This window comes from Montipora capricornis, chromosome 12 (genome assembly GCF_036669925.1).
Source record: "Montipora capricornis isolate CH-2021 chromosome 12, ASM3666992v2, whole genome shotgun sequence".
NCBI classification, from domain to species: domain Eukaryota; kingdom Metazoa; phylum Cnidaria; class Anthozoa; order Scleractinia; family Acroporidae; genus Montipora; species Montipora capricornis.
In genome coordinates this window covers 16,091,840-16,111,839 of record NC_090894.1, presented here as the reverse complement: position 1 = coordinate 16,111,839, position 20,000 = coordinate 16,091,840, and the positions used below count along the sequence as shown (strand labels likewise).

General features: G+C 39.3%; 2 protein-coding genes across 8 annotated transcripts in view; both read left to right on the top strand.

Moving 5' to 3' along the window:
- The window catches only part of LOC138026301 (steroidogenic acute regulatory protein, mitochondrial-like), a 23,619-nt gene extending 14,985 nt beyond the window's left edge, over positions 1 to 8,634 (top strand). Inside the window, exons 2-6 of the mRNA XM_068873595.1 lie at positions 15 to 49; positions 942 to 1,052; positions 6,364 to 6,398; positions 6,948 to 7,042; positions 7,602 to 8,634. Of these exons, the coding sequence (XP_068729696.1) occupies positions 15 to 49; positions 942 to 1,052; positions 6,364 to 6,398; positions 6,948 to 7,042; positions 7,602 to 7,897 (572 nt within the window). The 3' untranslated portion in view covers positions 7,898 to 8,634. The remainder of the gene's footprint in view (positions 1 to 14; positions 50 to 941; positions 1,053 to 6,363; positions 6,399 to 6,947; positions 7,043 to 7,601) is intronic.
- Positions 1 to 20,000, top strand: part of LOC138026298 (uncharacterized) — a 63,910-nt gene that overhangs the window by 20,800 nt on the left and 23,110 nt on the right. For 3 of the 7 annotated variants that reach the window (XM_068873590.1, XM_068873588.1, XM_068873589.1), the window contains one exon: positions 17,474 to 17,527. The exons of 2 other annotated variants lie outside the window; for them this stretch is intronic. In XM_068873590.1, the coding sequence (XP_068729691.1) occupies positions 17,474 to 17,527 (54 nt within the window). Of the gene's footprint in view, positions 1 to 16,983; positions 17,349 to 17,473; positions 17,528 to 20,000 lie in introns of those variants that run through there. 2 more of the 7 variants (XM_068873593.1, XM_068873587.1) reach the window with 2 other exon arrangements.

Below are 20,000 nucleotides of genomic sequence, written 5' to 3'. Positions count from 1 at the left end.
TATTTGTTTCACAGGTAAAACTGTGCAGGAGTATGGCCCTCTTTCAAAGGTAAGAGGCGAAGGCTCTGGTGTGTTGCATGACATTATTTCTTTGTCTTGCATGGTCTAGGTATTCGTTAGCCAGTGCGATTTTGAATTTAACTGTTAGCATTATCGAACTGTCACTTGACTCAGGATGCATTAATACTGCTTGCGTCCCTAAAGAAAGTGAATCACAGGCAACCCGATGTCGTTAGTTGTCATTTCCCCTCCCTTCTCTTTATGAGGGGATATGACAACTAACGACATCGTAAAAATTCGAAAGCCACAAACCCGGCTAAAACGGACACAGTTTGCCCTCCGATTGCACAGAAAAAACGAGGACAACTGTACTTAGAGGTAACCGAAGTTTATTTCTACATTTACAGCTTATTTGAGCATTTATAAGCTCAAAGTTAATTTTCCCATACAAATTCTGTAAATCGTATACCGAGCTTGGGCTGCCTGTGAGTGAATAAATTAAGTTTATAAACGCATCTGGGGCGAGGAAACTTTACACTGTAAAAGATGGTCTTAGATTATATCAAGGTTTGCGGGAAAAACCTGAACCACTCAAAACGCTTGGAAGCTTGCTCCAAAAGATTGAACTGTCAAGTAGTTTTGAAGATGCAAGGCTCAGGGCTCTAACTCCTCGCCCTGTTTGTGGTTGGGGAGGGGAGAGTGGGGGATGTTGGAAAAATGATAGTTCCCGTTTATTAACCACAAGTCGACTTTTTTCACACTTCCCAAGATGAGGAAACCCGAAAACGTACGAGTGAGAAGACAACCGTGTCAACGCGGTCGTCTCCAATCTAGGCTGACCGGCACTTTTAACACAATCCGTCACGGTTATACCCTTTCGAATGTTGTTTGTTTTTTTCGCTATTTTAGTGCATTTTAACGTGGCTGTTCTTGTCATTAAGGTTACGCTGATGGAGTATAAACCAGTATGGCCGGCCAGTGGTCGTGACTTTTGTACTCTTTGGCATCTTAAGAGGATTGATGAAAGTGTGGTCTGCTTTGCGTGCGAAGCGGTAGGTGTCAGTTTCTCTTCCGTTTTGGCTTTTGCTTTCTATATTATAAATAGTGAAACTGATTGCTTTCATTAGAATATTGTGATCTTTCAAGTTCAAGATTCTTTTTAGTATCAACAATAATGTTTATTTCCATGACTAAAATCTTACAGTACCTCAAAAGCTACTTAGTGGTAAAATTATATTGTTCATAGCTGATACTGATAACACTTTTGACTTTGATTACTCGCTAAAAATAAAAAAAAAAGTGATTAAAAGTTTTGTTCATCAATTCAGTTGGGCAGTCTCAGAAATTGGTTTGGCTCTAATTTTGAAAATTGGTTTTGTCTCTAATTTTGAAACAGAAGAACAAGGGGTTTCAGAGGATTTATTAGGGATCGAAACTCCTCTAACCTAATAGATTGCATTTCGGCTTGCTCAACTTCTCCAGATTTGCATATCATTGTCACTGCTAAGGATTCTAGGAACAATGAGCAACACCTTTCTGTTCGGATTACATCATGCCATGATCACTCACCAAAAGTCATCACTCACAATGCTAGGAATTCATCCAACCTTGTCCTTGTAAACATTGCGAAGAAAACATCTGATCGGGCACCATGCTTAAAGTTGGCAACTTGGAATATCCGTTCTTTGAACAAAAAGGCATCATCTGTGTGTGACTTGGTTATATCTAAGAGGATCGACATATTAGCTGTGGTTGAAACCTGGCTCACTACTGACAATATCTCTGACCCAACTATGGCTGATATTATAAACTCCCTTCAGGACTTCAACTTCATTCATCTACCTAGAGAAATGCGGCGTGGTGGTGGTGTGGGTTTCTTTTTGAGGAAAGGGCTAAATATTAAACAAAATGAGATCACTCTGTTTAATGCTTTTGAGTACATGGATATATCTATTTCTACTCCTACGTGGTCAATGCGTATATCGACCTCCGCCCTCAAAGAAAAACAAACTCTCTGTCGGCATGTTCTGCGATGACTTTTCTATTCTACTCGAGAATCTTGCGGCCTCGCCTTGCAACCTGATAATTACTGGAGACTTTAATTTTCATGTTGACAATCGCGAGGATGCTGATGCTCTCAAGTTTTTGGACATGTTGGAAGCAGCTGAGTTTGAGCAAAGGGTTGTGGGCCCAACCCATAAACGTGGACACACCCTTGACTTAGTTCTAGTGAGGCATGATGATTCTCTATTAAGTGGCCTTCCAGAAATTGTTTGTTTTCCTAACAAGATCTCGGATCATAGTGCCATAGTGTGCACCGCTGATATACCTAAGCCCTGTGCGACAACAAGAACGTTTCAATGTAGAAAATTGCGCAAGATAGATTTGGATTTATGGAACAAGAATTTAAAGGATTCTGCATTATATAATTCTGATTTAAACGCATGCACAGATCCTAATGTATTGACTGATCAATATGACAAGGTTCTAAGCAATCTCATTGAATTACATGCTCCTGTTCGCACTCGTACTGTGACACTACGTCCTTACTCGCCATGGTATGATGACAACTTGAGGTCTCTGAAGAGAGCTAAGCGCCAGGCGGAACGCAAATATGTCAAGTCTGGCTTAGAGGTCCATCGCCAGATATTTGAAGATCAGTGCCGCATTTACAGTGATGCGTTAAATTCTGCAAAGCAAGAATACTACAAGAATCAAATTTCACGGTCTGATCAGAGGCAGCTCTTTAAAATGATTGATGGCCTTTTCAAGGTCAAGTCAGCCCCGCTCTTACCAACATGTGACTCGCCTCAGGGATTGTCTGAGAAGTTTGCCACCTTTTTCTCCGAAAAAATAGTAAATCTGAAAGATAGTTTGCACTCGTCAGTCTTGGCGACGATGGATTTGTCAGTAGCGCCTAGTCAACCATTATGTCAGACAACATTCTGTGATTTCTCTGCGGTGTCTGTACGTTATATCAGCGAACTCTTAGTGAAGTCCAATACTAAGTCGTGTATATTAGACCCTGCTGCAACTAGTGTGCTCAAGCATTCTATTGAAGCCCTGGCTCCAGCCATCACCTCTATTGTCAATGCTTCTCTGCTATCTGGTGTATTTCCATCATCCCGAAAAAAGGTGTAATTCATCTTCTCGAACATAACATCTACCCAGACCAACAATCAGCCTACAGAAAAAACTTCAGCACAGAAACTCTTCTACTGAAAGTAAAAAATGACCTCATGAATATGAATAAACAACATGTGACTCTATTAGTACTATTAGACTTGAGTGCTGCATTCGACACTATAGACCATAAAATGTTGATTGATCGCCTTAAAATTAGATGTGGAATCACAAATGTACCTTTACGATGGTTTGAATCCTACCTAGAGAATAGATCTCAACGAGTCGTCGTTAATGGAGCTGAATCGCGTTCTTTCGACTTACAGTTCGGTTTGGCACAAGGGAGCTGTCTTGGTCCTCTGCTATTTACAATTTACACTGGAGAGTTATCTGATATCATTAAACCCCACCTACCATCTGTTATGTGCTATGCTGATGATACTCAACTTTATGTATCTTTTAGTCCCAAGGACAATTGTGGAGAGGTTGAGGCCATAGCGGCTATGGAAGGATGCATTAAAGATATACAGAAATGGATGAAGGAGTCCAAACTACAACTTAACACTGACAAGACGGAGCTGCTACTAATTGGCACGAAGCAACAGCTTCAGAAAATAAATATGTCCACATTATGTGTTGGTAACGACTTGAAAAAGCCAAGCAAAGAAGTCAAGAACTTGGGGGTGTGGCTAGACCCATCCTTAACAATGAACACACATATCAATAAGACTTGTAGTATTGCATTTTATCATTTGTATAATCTTCGTAGAATACGAAAATATTTATCACAAGAATCGGTGGAAGTTCTTATCCATACATTAATTTACAGTAGAATTGACTACTGTAATAGTCTATATCTAGGTTTACCTGAGTATCAAATCCAAAAAATTCAAAGAGTACTGAATGCCGCAGCTAGGCTTGTATATAATGCCGGTAAATATTGTCACATAACACCTTTACTGTTTAAACTTCATTGGCTGCCTATTCGTGAACGCATATTATTTAAGATTCTTTTAATTACGTATAAGGCTGTTCATGGGCATGCCCCTAATTATATCAAAGAGTTAATTAAATTTAAGAAGCCTGGAAAATACAACCTTAGGTCAAATAGTGACAATTTACTATTAGAAATAGAAAAATTGAAAACATATACTACTCTTGGAGACCGCGCATTTCAAGTCGCCGCTCCAAAACTATGGAATAACCTACCATTTAATATTAGAAGTTCATTATTTTTACCATCTTTTAAGAAAGCACTTAAGACGTATCTTTTTAGAGAAGCATTTCCTTAAATATTTTAATTGCTTACACGACGTATACAATTATTCTTTAGATATTAAGGCCAGTTTTTTATTTTTTATGCTATTCATATAATTTTAATTGTTATGAGTAATTAGTTATTAGTTATCATTAGTTACTAGTTATATTATAAAATTGTAATTAGGTTTTTATTGGATTTAGTTCCGCGCAGGTGAAAATGTAAATTGATACTTGCGCGTTATAAGTAAATAAATTATTATTATTATTATTATTATTATTATTATTATTATTATTATTATTATTATTAATTCACCCTTCGATCAAGAAGCTGTCTCTTGACCGTGAGGCATATCCGAGTTATCGCCCTATCACAAACGTTGCATTTCTATCGAAGATGCTCGAACGTGTGGCCGCTACGCAAACGCTGAACTATCTTATACCCAATGAGCTTTTAGCCAAGTTTCAGTCTGCGTATAGATGTTTCCACAGCACAGAAACTACGTTATTACGAGTGTTTAACGACACCCTTGTTGCTATTGACAACCACCGGGATGTTGTACTTGTTCTTCTAGATTTATCGGCGGCGTTTGACACCATTGAACATTCTGTTTTACTTAGTCGTTTGGAACACCGTTATGGATTTGATGGGAAGGTGTTAAACTGGTTTAGATCATACCTGATTGGTAGATCCCAGCAAGTACTAATTGCGGATGTCAGATCAGACCGTGATAATTGTGAAAGACTTGTGCACGCGTTCATTTCATCGACTCTTGATTCCTGTAATAGTTTACTAACAGGTCCTGTAATAGTTTACTAACAGGTCTTCTAACCGTGCAGAATGCTGCAGCGAGGCTTATTGTTGGTGCTGCAAAGAATGAACATATGTCACCCATATTACATTAACTACACTGGTTGCCTGTAAAGTTCGGAATTGACTTTAAGATTTTGATGCTAACTTATAAAGCTCTTAACAATCAAGCTCCCGATTACATTTCTGAACTATTGACTTTGTATAAGCCTTCTCGTGCACTTAGATCTTCCAGTCAAATGCTTCTTGTTGTACCTAAAACTAAAACTAAGCTTTATGGGGACAGATCGTTTGCTGCCAGTGCCCCTAAACTTTGGAATGCACTACCAGTAGCAATTAAGAATTCTGAATCACTCGATATTTTTAAGAGTAAAGTTAAAACACACCTGTTCCGCCAGTGCTATAGAGTATAGAGATCATATTATATATAGTTTATAGAGATTACTATTATTATTATGTGTAGTGTATAAACCTTATTTTCATTATTATACAGCATATAGATTTCCATGTTTTTCTTTAGAAATCTATTGTAATTTTAGAGTTTCTCATACTGCATGTAATTTGAATGTAAGATTTGAATGTAAGATTGTAAGATTGTAAAGCTTTGAGAATTTTGTAAAGCTAAATATATATTATTATTATTATTATTATTATTATTATTATTATTATTATTATTATTATTATTCTGAGATGAATGAGAAACCCATAAGGGTTGAAACGCGTAACGGCCCCTTGTGTGCTGGGAAACAATCTTCTGATTGTTCAATTTGCTAAGTACCATATTTGGAACAACAAGAGAGAAACATTCAACCAATCAGTTTGCAAGAACACCGTGACGCAATACCACCAATGTTCTCGCGCGAAATTAACTGGAGCGAGGGGTTTCCAAATATGGTACTTAGCACTGAATATTCGGAAGCTGTGAACGCGCGTTACACCTTTTCAACCCTTATGGGTTTCTGGATGAATTGTATGCATCGAATGTTAATAAAGTTATCCCCGGAATGCAATAGCTGCGATATTAAAGACTCGCGTCATATTTGTCTCAGGGTTGGGATATTGTTTCAAGTCTAGAAAAGGGCGTGGCTCCTACATTTTTCGCGTTTGCTAAGCATTGATTATCCCCTTATAAGAATCAAAGAAGTAATATTTTTTAATTTCTTCTTTCTAAGGTTGAGAGTTGTCCTGAACAGAAAGGACTTGTGAGGTAAAAAGCAACGTAAAGTAGTGAATTCTTTTTCCTGAAAGAGCATTCGGGGGTTTTTTCTTTTTTTTTGGGGTGGGGGGGGGGAGAGCTGGTGGGGCTTTTCTTGCGCTCTTAGAAACAAGAGCGAAGAAGAGCCGAAAAGAATTAAAAGACGATGCTTTTGAGTGTTTTCACAAACTAGAGCAATGACCGCGTTTTAACCGGAACAAGAGGTGTTTCTCATTACTCCGTGAAGAAAACAGGCCGTGCCTGACGAAATGTTAAAAAAATATACTAGCCTCAGCCGTAAAGCCAGCCTGGCTCTATTATTCGATTATCTGAGAATGGAGTGTAACACACCGGATGATTCATGAGGGACACCTACTTGGCTGCAGTTTCGTTGTTCAGGGTCAGTAGCATCGCCGCTGTGACGTCATGTATGTGTTTCAATTTGGCTTCAGTCCATGCACAGGCTCATTTGGGTGAAGAAGGACTGGTGAGGAAGGTTCTCACAGAGTCCTCACCAGCACCTGCAGAGCAGGAGTGTTTAATTCTAATATTCCCTTTTAGAGCTGAACTGGTCATCGGTGGTTTTGTGGTGAAAGAAATTAGTTCCGATCCACCCAAGTGTCTTGTTACCTACATCGCACGCGTGGATTTGAAAGGTGAGTGGTTTTTGCCTCCATCATGCAGCAAACTTGCCACGTAAGACAGGCCTTTTATCCACTAGGGAAAAAAATGCTATCACAACGCCCAGAATTCTGCATTTTTTCAGCACCTGTACCAACTGAGTCAACGTGACGACATATTTTTTTAAGGCTGGGTATTTTACGCTTTTCTGAGTATGGTAGTGGTGATTGTCCCACAGTGAGAGTACTTGCTATCCACCAGGGTGGGCGGACTGGGTGTCTTTTGTGACTTGTAAGTGGTTTGTAAGCACACTTATCTTCTCTAAGAACGGTGTCTCTGTATACTTTGGTTTTCGCCATTTAGAAAAACCAATATTTAAAAGAATTTGATTTCGCAACACTGCATCTTTCGCGCGAATTTTTGGACCTCTACCCTCTCGCACGAGTTGGGGCTCTTTCTCGCGCTTACTCTGGCGATTCCCTCTCGCGCTCCGAAATTCTTTCGACATCAAATCATTTATTTCCCTTCTCTCGATACGTTCTCTTATCAACGTAATGTACAAGTGGAGAATAGTTTCTCTCTTTCTATTTTCAGGAAGTCTTCCTACTCGACTTGTCAACAGAGTGACGTCAACTCAGCCCCAGGGTGTTGCGATAATTCGTGACAAACTGGAAGCTCGTTACCAGGCTGATCGAGGGGCATCCGACAGTGGTGAGATGCCCAAGATTAAAACGAAAGGCGTTAAGTTGTGGAGGGAGCTAACAGCGGGAAGCAATGAAAGTGAAGCAGAGAAGAACCACGAGGCTGGCCCTCATCGAATGGCTGAAGCGCGGCCAGAGGAAATGTTTTCTAGCCAGATACTCAGGAGTAGGCCTGGTGTGTGCTGTTAATGTAGATTTTGGATTTCTGAACAAGTTTTTATCATAGAAAATTCGCGACAAAATTGTGCTTTCATTTCGCTGTAATTCTCGTGTCAAAGAAACGGTATAATAATGTAAATAAGAGAATAACGATATTTATATTTGCAGATTACCTGTCCTCATACTACGAAAGTCAAGCTCGACATCTCTGTGCAATAAGCGCATTCAAAATTTCCTCGTATTACTTGATAAAAGTATGTGGTTTTTTGTTGTTTTTTTTTTGCCGTTTTTTTTTTTTTTGAAGAAAGGGTTTTTCTGATTACATGAAAAATACGTTTTCTCTCCCGTCCCCTTCTTATGCATGATCTTCGCAGAAATCACATCCTGTTCCTCAATAAACCTGGAACAACCAGTTATGGTCTCAGTTCTCTTTTTTCTTACGTATCAGCTAAGGTGCGGAATGCGCTACCTGATTTTATCCGTACCTATGAGTTTACTGTTTTTAAAAGAGATTCCATGGCCGCATTTTGTACAGCGGCTTTTCTTTTTAATGAATATATCTTTTAGTATTATGTATTTAGTAGATATCTGTATATGTTATGTATTTTAGCTGTAAATGTAATGTCTCGAAGATATTAGCTCCTGTGCTTATTCGGAAAAAGCTTATGACTGTATGTATGTTACCTTTAGTAGGGCGCATGCGTACACTTTGTAATCTGCGACTCCAGTGCTTACCATATGAGAAATAAAATGACTTTTCTCTTGAATATATAAGCAATCTAATTGTTACGCTATATTGACAAGGGCGGTTTGGAGCTGTGAGTAGGCGTGGGATTTGTCACATATGGTTTAGGGGCCGACATATCTCTCCCTCAATGCCGTACCGGGAGGCAAGGTCGGTAGCAGAAAGCAGCGAAGGGCCAACTGCGTCCAAAAGCGATCGCACGGGCCGAAATCCCGGGATGACTCGTTTGGTACGACGCTCCAGCGCCGGTGTCTGGAGGTACTGCGTTTTTCTCTCTTGTTCAAACATTCCGTCAGCGCATGCGCAGCAAATGTTCTGGCTCTTCGATACCTAGCCTAGCAAAAAAAATTAACATGCTGGGTTTTTTTTTTGTTTTTTGTTTTCTTTTTGCCAGAAATTGACATTTAGGTTGATCTTGTAGGTATAAACGTAACGTAAGAACCGTGCGTGTCTGGTCTTGTCTCAGACAGAGGCGAGAGATGGTTTCATGCAGACCCGGACGCCTAAGGGACCGTTCATTTTTTATGAGAAAGGGGGGGCTGGTGGGATTTGGGGGGGGGAACCACTAAAAAAAAATTGGCTTAAAAGGGGGGGCCAGCCGAAAAAAAATGAAGGAAAAGGGGGGGTTTGGACGAAAAAAATAGATTAAAAATAGGATAAGAGATTTTACAAATTCTTGCGAATGAATACTCTCAGAACTGGACAAACCGAAGTGGGAGGCAGGAATGAATCAGGTCAACTAAACAGCAGTGATGAAAGCAGTGAGGGAGAGGAAACTGATGATGACTACAAGAGTGATGCCCCTGACTCTGAAGACGACTCAAATGATGTCGTTCTTGCTTTTATCACCTCAGATGAGGGATACGCAGACGAGCGGCCAGCTACAACACGCTCAGGACGAGCTGTAACAAGAAGAGCAGAAATTGACTTTTCATTCTTTTGAGTGATTTGTTAAAAGCAGCTTTCCAGCTTTCAGGTTTCTTTCAATAAATTATGTGAAATGTAACAAAACGAAATTTTAATGCTGCAGTAACTTTTAACACCATATGTATTTTTTATTCAAGGGGGGGGGGGGGGAGGGAGCTTCCAAAAAATTACTCTGATGAGGGGGGAGGGGGGGGCAGAAGAAAAAAAATCCGAAATTGGGGGGGGGGTCATACAATTTTCAAATTACACTTCTCCAAATTCCACCAGCCCCCCCTACCCCATAAAAAATAAACGGTCCCTAAAATGCTCTGTTGTAAACATGGCGAATTACAAGTGAAGTTGTCTCTCTGGCCTTTCTGTTGACGAATTCCAGGACCTACTGAAACAATCTGGGCAACTTTTGAAAGCTAAAACCTTCAATCGATGCGTTATTTTGCTGGTAGGACTGGGTGGCCCGACACTTATGCAAAAAACTATGAAATGAGAATCGGGAGTCTTCCCTTGTCATGGAATGGCAGAATTACCCAGAATTCTTTTTGGGCATGAGCGAGGCAACTTAAGAAGCACGAGACTGGTCCTCATCGAATGGCTGAAGCGCGGCCAGAGGAAATGTTTTCTAGCCAGATACTCAGGAGTAGGCCTGGTGTGTGCTGTTAACGTAGATTTTGGATTTCTAAACAAGTTTTCATCATAGAAAATTCGCGACAAAGTTGTGCTTTCATTTCGCTGTAATTCTCGTGTCAAAGAAACGGTATAATAATGTAAATAAGAGAATAACGATATTTATATTTGCAGATTACCTGTCCTCATACTACGAAAGTCAAGCTCGACATCTCTGTGCAATAAGCGCATTCAAAATTTCCTCGTATTACTTGATAAAAGTATGTGGTTTTTTGTTGTTGTTTTTTTTTTTTTTTGCTGTTTTTTTTTTTTTTTTTTTGAAGAAAGGGTTTTTCTGATTACATGAAAAATACGTTTTCTCTCCCGTCCCCTTCTTATGCGTGATCTTCGCAGAAATCACATCCTGTTCCTCAATAAACCTGGAACAACCAGTTATGGTCTTAGTTCTCTTTTTTCTTACGTATCAGCTAAGTTGCGGAATGCGATACCTGATTTTATCCGTACCTATGAGTTTACTGTTTTTAAAAAAAGAGATTCCAGGGCCGCATTTTGTACAGCGGCTTTTCTTTTTAATGAATATATCTTTTAGTATTATGTATTTAGTAGGTATCTGTATATGTTATGTATTTTAGCTGTAAATGTAATGTCTCGAAGATATTAGCTCCTGTGCTTATTCGGAAAAAGCTTATGACTGTATGTATGTTACCTTTAGTAGGGCGCAAGCGTACACTTTGTAATCTGCGACTCCAGTGCTTACCATATGAGAAATAAAATGACTTTTCTCTTGAATATATAAGCAATCTAATTGTTACGCTATATTGACAAGGGCGGTTTGGAGCTGTGAGTAGGCGTGGGATTTGTCACATATGGTTTAGAGGCCGACATATCTCTCCCTCAATGCCGTACATGTACCGGGAGGCAAGGTCGGTAGCAGAAAGCAGCGAAGGGCCAACTGCGTCCAAAAGCGATCGCACGGGCCAAAATCCCAGGATGACTCGTTTGGTACGACGCTCCAGCGCCGGTGTCTGGAGGTACTGCGTTTTTCTCTCTTGTTCAAAAATTCCGTCAGCGCATGCGCAGCAAATGTTCTGTCTCTTCGATACCTAGCCTACCAAAAAAAATTAACATTGTGGTTTTTTTTTTGTTTTTTTTTGTTTTTGCCAGAAATTGACATTTAGGTTGATCGTAACGTAAGAACCGTGCGTGTCTGGTCTTGTCTCAGACAGAGGCGAGAGATGGTTTCATGCAGACCCGGACGCCTAAAATGCTCTGTTGTAAACATGGCGAATCACGAGTGAAGTTGTCTCTCTAGCCTTTCTGTTGACGAATTCCAGGACCTACTGACACAATCTGGGCAAGTTTTGAAAGCTAAAACCTTCAATCGACTCGTTATTTTGCTGGTAGGACTGGGTGGCCCGACACTTATGAAAAAAACTATGAAATGAGAATCGGTAGTCTTCCCTTGTCATGGAATGGCAGAATTACCCAGAATTCTTTTTGGGCATGAGCGAGGCAGCTTAAGAAGCACGAGACTGGCCCTCATCGAATGGCTGAAGCGCGGCCAGAGGAAATGTTTTCTAGCCAGATACTCAGGAGTAGGCCTGGTGTGTGCTGTTAACGTAGATTTTGGATTTCTGAACAAGTTTTCATCATAGAAAATTCGCGACAAAGTTGTGCTTTCATTTCCCTGTAATTCTCGTGTCAAAGAAACGGTATAATAATGTAAATAAGAGAATAACGATATTTATATTTGCAGATTACCTGTCCTCTTACTACGAAAGTCAAGCTCGACATCTCTGTGCAATAAGCGCATTCAAAATTTCCTCGTATTACTTGATAAAAGTATGTGGTTTTTTGTTGTTTTTTTTTTTTGCTGTTTTTTTTTTTTTGAAGAAAGGGTTTTTCTGATTACATGAAAAATACGTTTTCTCTCCCGTCCCCTTCTTATGCGTGATCTTCGCAGAAATCACATCCTGTTCCTCAATAAACCTGGAACAACCAGTTATGGTCTTAGTTCTCTTTTTTCTTACGTATCAGCTAAGTTGCGGAATGCGATACCTGATTTTATCCGTACCTATGAATTTACTGTTTTTAAAAGAGATTCGAGGCCCGCATTTTGTACAGCGGCTTTTCTTTTTATTGAATATATCTTTTAGTATTATGTATTTAGTAGGTATCTGTATATGTTATGTATTTTAGCTGTAAATGTAATGTCTCGAAGATATTAGCTCCTGTGCTTATTCGGGAAAAGCTTATGACTGTATGTATGTTACCGTTAGTAGGACGCATGCGTACACTTTGTAATCTGCGACTCCAGTGCTTACCATATGACAGATAAAATGAGTTTTCTCTTGAATATATAAGCCATCTAATTCTTACGCTATATTGACAAGGGCGGTTTGGAGCTGTGAGTAAGCGTGGGATTTGTCACATATGGTTTAGGGGCCGACATATCTCTCCCTCAATGCCGTACCGGGAGGCAAGTTCGGTAGCAGAAAGCAGCGAAGGGCCAACTGCGTCCAAAAGCGATCGCACGGGCCGAAATCCCGGGATGACTCGTTTGGTACGACGCTCCAGCGCCGGTGTCTGGAGGTACTGCGTTTTTCTCTCTTGTTCAAACATTCCGTCAGCGCATGCGCAGCAAATGTTCTGGCTCTTCGATACCTAGCCTACCAAAAAAAATTAAAATGCTGGGTTTTTTTTTTGTTTTTTGTTTTCTTTTTGCCAGAAATTGACATTTAGGTTGATCTTGTAGGCATAAACGTAACGTAAGAACCGTGCGTGTCTGGTCTTGTCTCAGACAGAGGCGAGAGATGGTTTCATGCAGACCCGGACGCCTAAAATGCTCTGTTGTAAACATGGCGAATAACGAGTGAAGTTGTCTCTCTGGCCTTTCTGTTGACGAATTCCAGGACCTACTGAAACAATCTGGGCATTTTTTGAAAGCTAAAACCTTCAATCGATGCGTTATTTTGCTGGTAGGACTGGGTGGCCCGACACTTATGAAAAAAACTATGAAATGAGAATCGGAAGTCTTCCCTTGTCATGGAATGGCAGAATTACCCAGAATTCTTTTTGGGCATGAGCGAGGCAGCTTAAGAAGCACGAGGCTGGCCCCTTATCGAATGGCTGAAGCGCGGCCAGAGGAAATGTTTTCTAGCCAGATACTCAGGAGTAGGCCTGGTGTGTGCTGTTAACGTAGATTTTGTATTTCTGAACAAGTTTTTATCATAGAAAATTCGCGACAAAGTTGTGCTTTCATTTCGCTGTAATTCTCGTGTCAAAGAAACGGTATAATAATGTAAATAAGAGAATAACGATATTTATATTTGCAGATTACCTGTCCTCTTACTACGAAAGTCAAGCTCGACATCTCTGTGCAATAAGCGCATTCAAAATTTCCTGGTATTAATTGATAAAAGTATGTGGTTTTTTGTTATTGTTTTTTTTTTGCTGTTTTTTTTTTTAAAGAAAGGGTTTTTCTGATTACTGGGTTGCCTATGGGCAAACCCAGTCAAGGTCTGCGTTTAGTTTGTTTGTTTTCTTTTTTTTTTTTTAGTTTTTTTTTTTTTTTTTCCGTGTCGGTAAAAGTCTTGCCTGTCACTCCCCTGGTAAGTGGTGTCTTTGTGGATAGAGCCTTTTCCGAGTATTTTCTTAGGATCGAGAGGGTAGTGGAAATGCGTAGATTTCTCTGGTGGACACAGTAGAATCATTAACTTAGCCTGCAATGGCGTCGAAAGTCATGTAACGCGAATGGCGTTTTAGTAGATCCTTAAACAAAATATACCCTTATGGAGCTCAATAATAGAAAGTCAGTTGGATAAAATAGGCAGGAATCTCAAAAGCGACGAGCACTGGACTTCGAGAACAATCTATCGCCCGTCGAGACGAAATCAAAGTGAGCAGTATTTACCTGAAGTACATGGTAATTTGACACAATTGAGTTTCTTGTCTTCACGCACGCAATCAAATAGGAAGAGGTTTTCGCCTCTAAGAGCAAATATGTTGTTTGTTTCAATAAAATTTTTGCTGGAAAAGGATTCTGTGGTATTTTCTGCCTTTGTGAATTATAATATCATGTTGTGTATTGAATTTTCGAGCTTAAGGTTCAAATGTGATATGGGAGAGGTTTTTTAGTATTGCTCTGTAAGCAGGAAGGGTTCACAGGCCTGTTGGAAGCGTGCTTGAGTTTCAACAAAATGAGGCCCAAAATCAGTGAAAACTTGTGACGCAGATGAATAATAAAGTAGCTGCTATTTCCAAAATGATGGAATTACCTGGTGATAAATAACGTCGTACGCGTCTTGGAGAGTAAATTTTGACTTTGCATAAACAAGAGTTGGGCGATTGTGATCTTTGTTTTGACTTCGCTCATTTCATTGTCAAACTTTATAAAGAAACTTACAAAAACCCGGTATCTTGCCATCATTTGACACAGATGCTTCACTGTTTGGCTAGTAAACATGCCGCGGTAACATAATCACGGCGCCCGCTGAATTCCGGCCATGTCACTTTCGATTTTGCAATTTACTTGAACGTAGCAAAAATCTCCCAAAATGTTTGTCGCTGATCGTAACTTTTTATATTCTATAGATTGTTTTCACGTGACGTCATCACCTTCCAAAATCTAAAACTAAAGATCCACCAAAGTTTTTATCCTCATCAGGCATAGGAGGCGGCATATCTATATCTGTTGACAATTTCACAGCTCAATAGCGTGCTTCGTTTGGAAACCAGAGCATTTTGAATTTCCGGATTATGTAGGTGCGTGACACAAAGCTACGATCAAGTTTGTTGAAAAATATATACTTATCTCATGATTTTGAGCCCTTTTAGAAGTTAGAGCATTAGGAAAAGTGCTTATGTAAATGCTTGTTTTTTTAGTAGTGATAATCAGTCGCCTAGATAGCCAAAGTCAGTTCCAGATGTTTACACTATTTTCCGGCCTGCGAAACATTTCGACGAATATCTGAAGTTTGGGGAAACGCAGAGGCCTAAAACTTGGACAAGTGTCTTATTTCTTTATCTTCTATAAGATAACAATTTCTTAGCGTTTTGCACTGGATAGTTTTTGATTTATTTTTTTTATTGCGTGACAGTGAAAACGATCTATATTCAAGGTTCAAAATTAATGTTGTTTTCATGTCGTAAATTTTATTCTCGATCGACCGTCCGGGAAACTTCCTTCTGCTCTTTCTGAAAACTGTGTATCAATATTTATTTGCTTTTTCATCATCAACATTTGTTAGCGTTAATAGTATTTTCGGTCAGATGTTTCTGTTTTTTATGAGGGGTTTATTGTTTTGGTCTCCCATCCCAACACTAACCCCGCGAAACAGGGCTTGACTTCAGTGAAGTTTAGTATTACAAAGTTTTCGGATGCTCATAGGGCACACTTGTGGTGAAAAGAAGTTGTGAGGGAACTTGAAAATTATCAACATGTCAGCCCAGAAGCCAATGTTTCTCGCTTCTCTTTTATTTGTTATTCTTCAGAGACTGGAATGCTGTATTTCAATACCACACAATTCAGTGCCTTCTGATTTTCTGTAGCACGTACCACAGGCAAGCCAGTGTATGCTTCACAGAAGCATCTAGTTACATGAAAAACGATGAAACACACGTTTTCTCTCCCGTCCCCTTCTTATGCGTGATCTTCGCAGAAATCACATCCTGTTCCTCAATAAACCTGGAACAACCAGTTATAGTCTTAGTTCTCTTTTTTCTTACGTATCAGCTACGTTGCGGAATGCGCTACCTGATTTTATCCGTACCTATGAGTTTACTGTTTTTAAAAGAGATTCCAGGGCCGCATTTTGTACAGCGGCTTTTCTTTTTAATGAATATACCTTTTAATATTATGTATTTAGTAGGTATCTGTATATGCTATGTATTTTAGCTTTAAATGTTATGTCTCGAAGATATTATCTCTTCTGGTTGTTTGGAAATTCGAGATGAAATATAGCTTATGACTGTATGTATGTTAATTTTAGGAGGGCGCATGCGCTCAGTTTGTAATCTGCGACTCCAGTGCTTACCATACGACAAATAAAATAGTTTTTCCCTGGAATATATAGGCCATATAATTTTTTTTGCTATATTGACAACGGAGGTTTGGAGCTGTGAGTAGACCTGGGATTTGTCACATATGGTTAAGGGGCCGACACACCCTCTTACCCAGAATCTTCGTTCCCTTTGACCAGGTTATACGTGGGTATACAGGGGGTATATAATGGCATATATGGGTATATAGTGGTATATGAGGGTATACAAGGGTATACGTGGGTATGTGTGGGTATACATGGGTATATAGGGGTCTATAAAATGGGCATATAGTGGTATATAGGGGTATATAAGGGTATATATGGGTATATAGTGGTATATGAGGGTATACAAAGGTATATAGGGGTATATTTAACAATTATTCCTCGAGCCCGAATGGGGTCTGAGTCAATAGCCCATGAGGCCGAAGGCCGAATGGGCTATTGCCTCAGAGGCCATGAGGGCGAGAGGAATAATTGTTTTAGTAAAATCCAACTAGTTGGTCAAAAAAATATCGAGACAAAACATCTTTCGCTAGTTAAAGCTAGACTTAAATTGTTGTTTTGGTTTTCAAAGCCGGCGCTTTTCGCTACTAGTGGGCTATAACAAATAGCCTACTAGTAGCTCAACCAATCAGAACGCAGCATTGATAATAGACCACTAGTTGGATTTTACTAAAAGGGTATACATGGGTATATAGGGCTAATTATTAAATACACTATAAATACTTACCGTCACGCGTCACGCGACGCTGGTGATCGGAATTGTTCGTGGGCTCAACATCACATGAACTTTGACTTCGAAACGAAAACAGCTGAGAGACAGAAATTTATTTTATCAAACGAGTTGATAAAGGTCAAATCAGCTGAGAGACAGCTGAGACGTAACAGTCCATAGGTCTCTTTTGAAGTAATGTAAGTCTTTAACTGATAATAGCCCAAAAACTTTACGTAGCGAACAACTTGACGTAAGCCTAAGCTCAGTCATAAGACCCCTTGCTTGTGCGAAAAATAAACGAGTTGTACTCGTACAGATGGTCAGATTGTCTTTTGAAGTCCAGCTATGATTTCTCTTTTGTGGTTGCTTTATCTGTTTCTAATTGGTGTAGTTATTGCTTATCTCACCTATGCGCTTTTCTTTGATAGCAAGGTGAGAAAATTTGGTCAATTTTTTTCTTATCTTTTATGGCCGAAAAAGTTAATGGCTAATAATAATATTGTGCGAGAACTGAAGTGTACATCAAAGTTAATTAACTTGTCCTCTTCGATTTTCAGGAAGATCCGCAAGAAGCCACTCCAATACGGAAAAAAATCCAGGATCTGAAAGAAGTATGTATCTCTATAACATACGGGTGATATACCGGTAGGCTGACAAGAAATATAGCTGCGATACTAAGAGCATCAGGACTGGAAATTAAAAGGAAAGGCCCACTTGTTGTTCCATTGACTAATCGAAGATGCCCTGCTACTAGAAGTCCTTTAATTATTGCTAAACCATTTTTAGTCAGATCCACAAGGGCAGACATTTTTTGCAATGATTTGAGCTCTTGCTTAGAAAAACATCCCAAGCAAAGTTAACATTTAAAGGTTTTACTTTTTTTAAGACTTACTTGTTCATAAAAATAAGTTAAATAATATGACCATGGGGAAGGACGAGCTGTAAATTTGTCAGTCATACAATCAAGTCAAGTCACACTTTGAATTGTGTTAATATTTGTCATGGCATGCAACTGTTTTTTTAACAGTGTGCGACATTTGCAGACTGCACTGCAGACCACAGGCCACAGACTAAATTTAACTCACAGTTATTGAAGGCTAACCATTTTAAAATGGGTGCCAGTCTGCAAATGTCACACAGTTTTTCAATGATATTTGTTAAAACTAATTTTGCAAGAATATATAAAACTGGAAAATGATTAATAACTTTGAAAACTGATGATTTACTTTAAGTTCATGATATCTCCTTTAGAATTCAATTCTTTTCACTATAAAGCTAATAAAGTTTGAAGTATATTCTAATGAGGGATTGAGACTAGTGGCCTGTTTCTCAAAAATCTGAAAGATTTCGGACCTATTTCGGGTGCCACAATTCCCTCTATATCTTCGCAACGCCGAGGTTCGAAGCCATCAAACTTCGCAATCCTCTTGATTTTTCTTACATTAAAAACATGTTAAAGGATCAGCTTTTCAAAATAAGCAGATTGCAGTTTGACGACTGGCTTTTCGGGCCCGAAAAGTTCTCGGGACTTTCAAGAAACAGGCCCCAGGACCCAAAGTTTATTTTTGGCTTTGGGAGCACTTGTGCTACCAATTGTATATTTCTAGGTGCACTGCCAAAATTTTAGGTGCACAGCAGAAAATGTTAGGAACACAGCTTAAAATACTGGGAGCACCTGTTCTCTTAAGAAAAGCAGAACTTAAGACATCATTACGTCATTTTCAGTTTTTTGTATTTTATTTTGATCCTGTGTTTGTTGTTTTAACTAAGGCTGACTTGTGATAAAATTGTCGTGATTTTTATATCTTAATCATCTTGACTTCTCAATTCCAACAACAAATTATTATTACATGTTATCATCATGTTAAAGTACATTCGAGATAACAGAAACGTTTTCATCATGTACATGTATTTCCTTTTCAATGTACACTTGTTGCCAAAGAAAATATACTTGAAAACTGGAATAGATACACAACTTCATAATTGTCTTAAAAAAAGGTTGTTGTTATTCATCATGGTGAAGTACAATAATGATAAAGTTTTCTCGTTTGTCTCACGATGTGGTCACTTGTGATGTAGATTGCGACGTTTCGACTGCATACTGCTAGTCTTCATTAGGCGATGAGGTCGACTGCTTACGCGTCACCTGTTAAGCAGGATGCTCCACTGTGATTGGTTGGTTTTCAGCAGCTGTGATTGGTGCATTTCGATCCTCGCTGTTTCGGTTTGTTGTTCATTTGGCGGTCCACTGTCGTACAGTTCTCCTGTTGTTGTGTTTTTTTGTGTTTTTTGATCGTAGGCATCCTTTCTTCTGGAATTTCTATTCCACTCTCCCTGATGATGTTGTTAGGGTGAAGTCTTACGTGAATCACCTCTTTGACTCTGCGTGTGTACCAACGAGGATCATGATCAATAAACTTTACTTCATTCCAAAAATAACTGGATACAAGACAATACAATCGCGATGACTTAAAGGGACAGTTGCACGGTTTTGCGCATGTCCAAGCTTTAGCGCTAGCAGTTGTAAATTTTACGGTTTCTTACTGAACCAGATGATGTTAATTAAACACAGAGAGTATTAAAGCAAATACACTGAATGACTAAGGCCCAAATCTGGTGGAAGACACTGCGGGTTTACACAGAAAATATCTAATTTAGTTTTGATCTCGAATTTATTGTACGGGTCGAAAATTTATTCCACGCTTGAGTTGTCATAATGCACGATTAATCTATTGGCATGCAGTAGGTTCATAACACATTTTAGGAAATGTTTCAATAACAATGGAATTAACTGGGCTGACGTGACAGTTTGCCCATGCGCAGAGACGTGAAACTCTCCCTTTAACTGGGATATAATTCACTTTTTTAACAAATTTCGTTCCTTGAAGAAATAGGCTCATATAGTTGACCCTCTGTTGACGTTCCACTACCACAAACCTTTGACATGCGCAATGAGCATGTGCTTTATTCGTAGGCTTCATTTGCTTGTGTCAGCGGAGTTTTAACAAACAGAAGAGTATGGAATGAAACATCAACAGGAAAAACGGACCTTCACCGGCGTTGGGGGAATTCGTTGAGAAAACT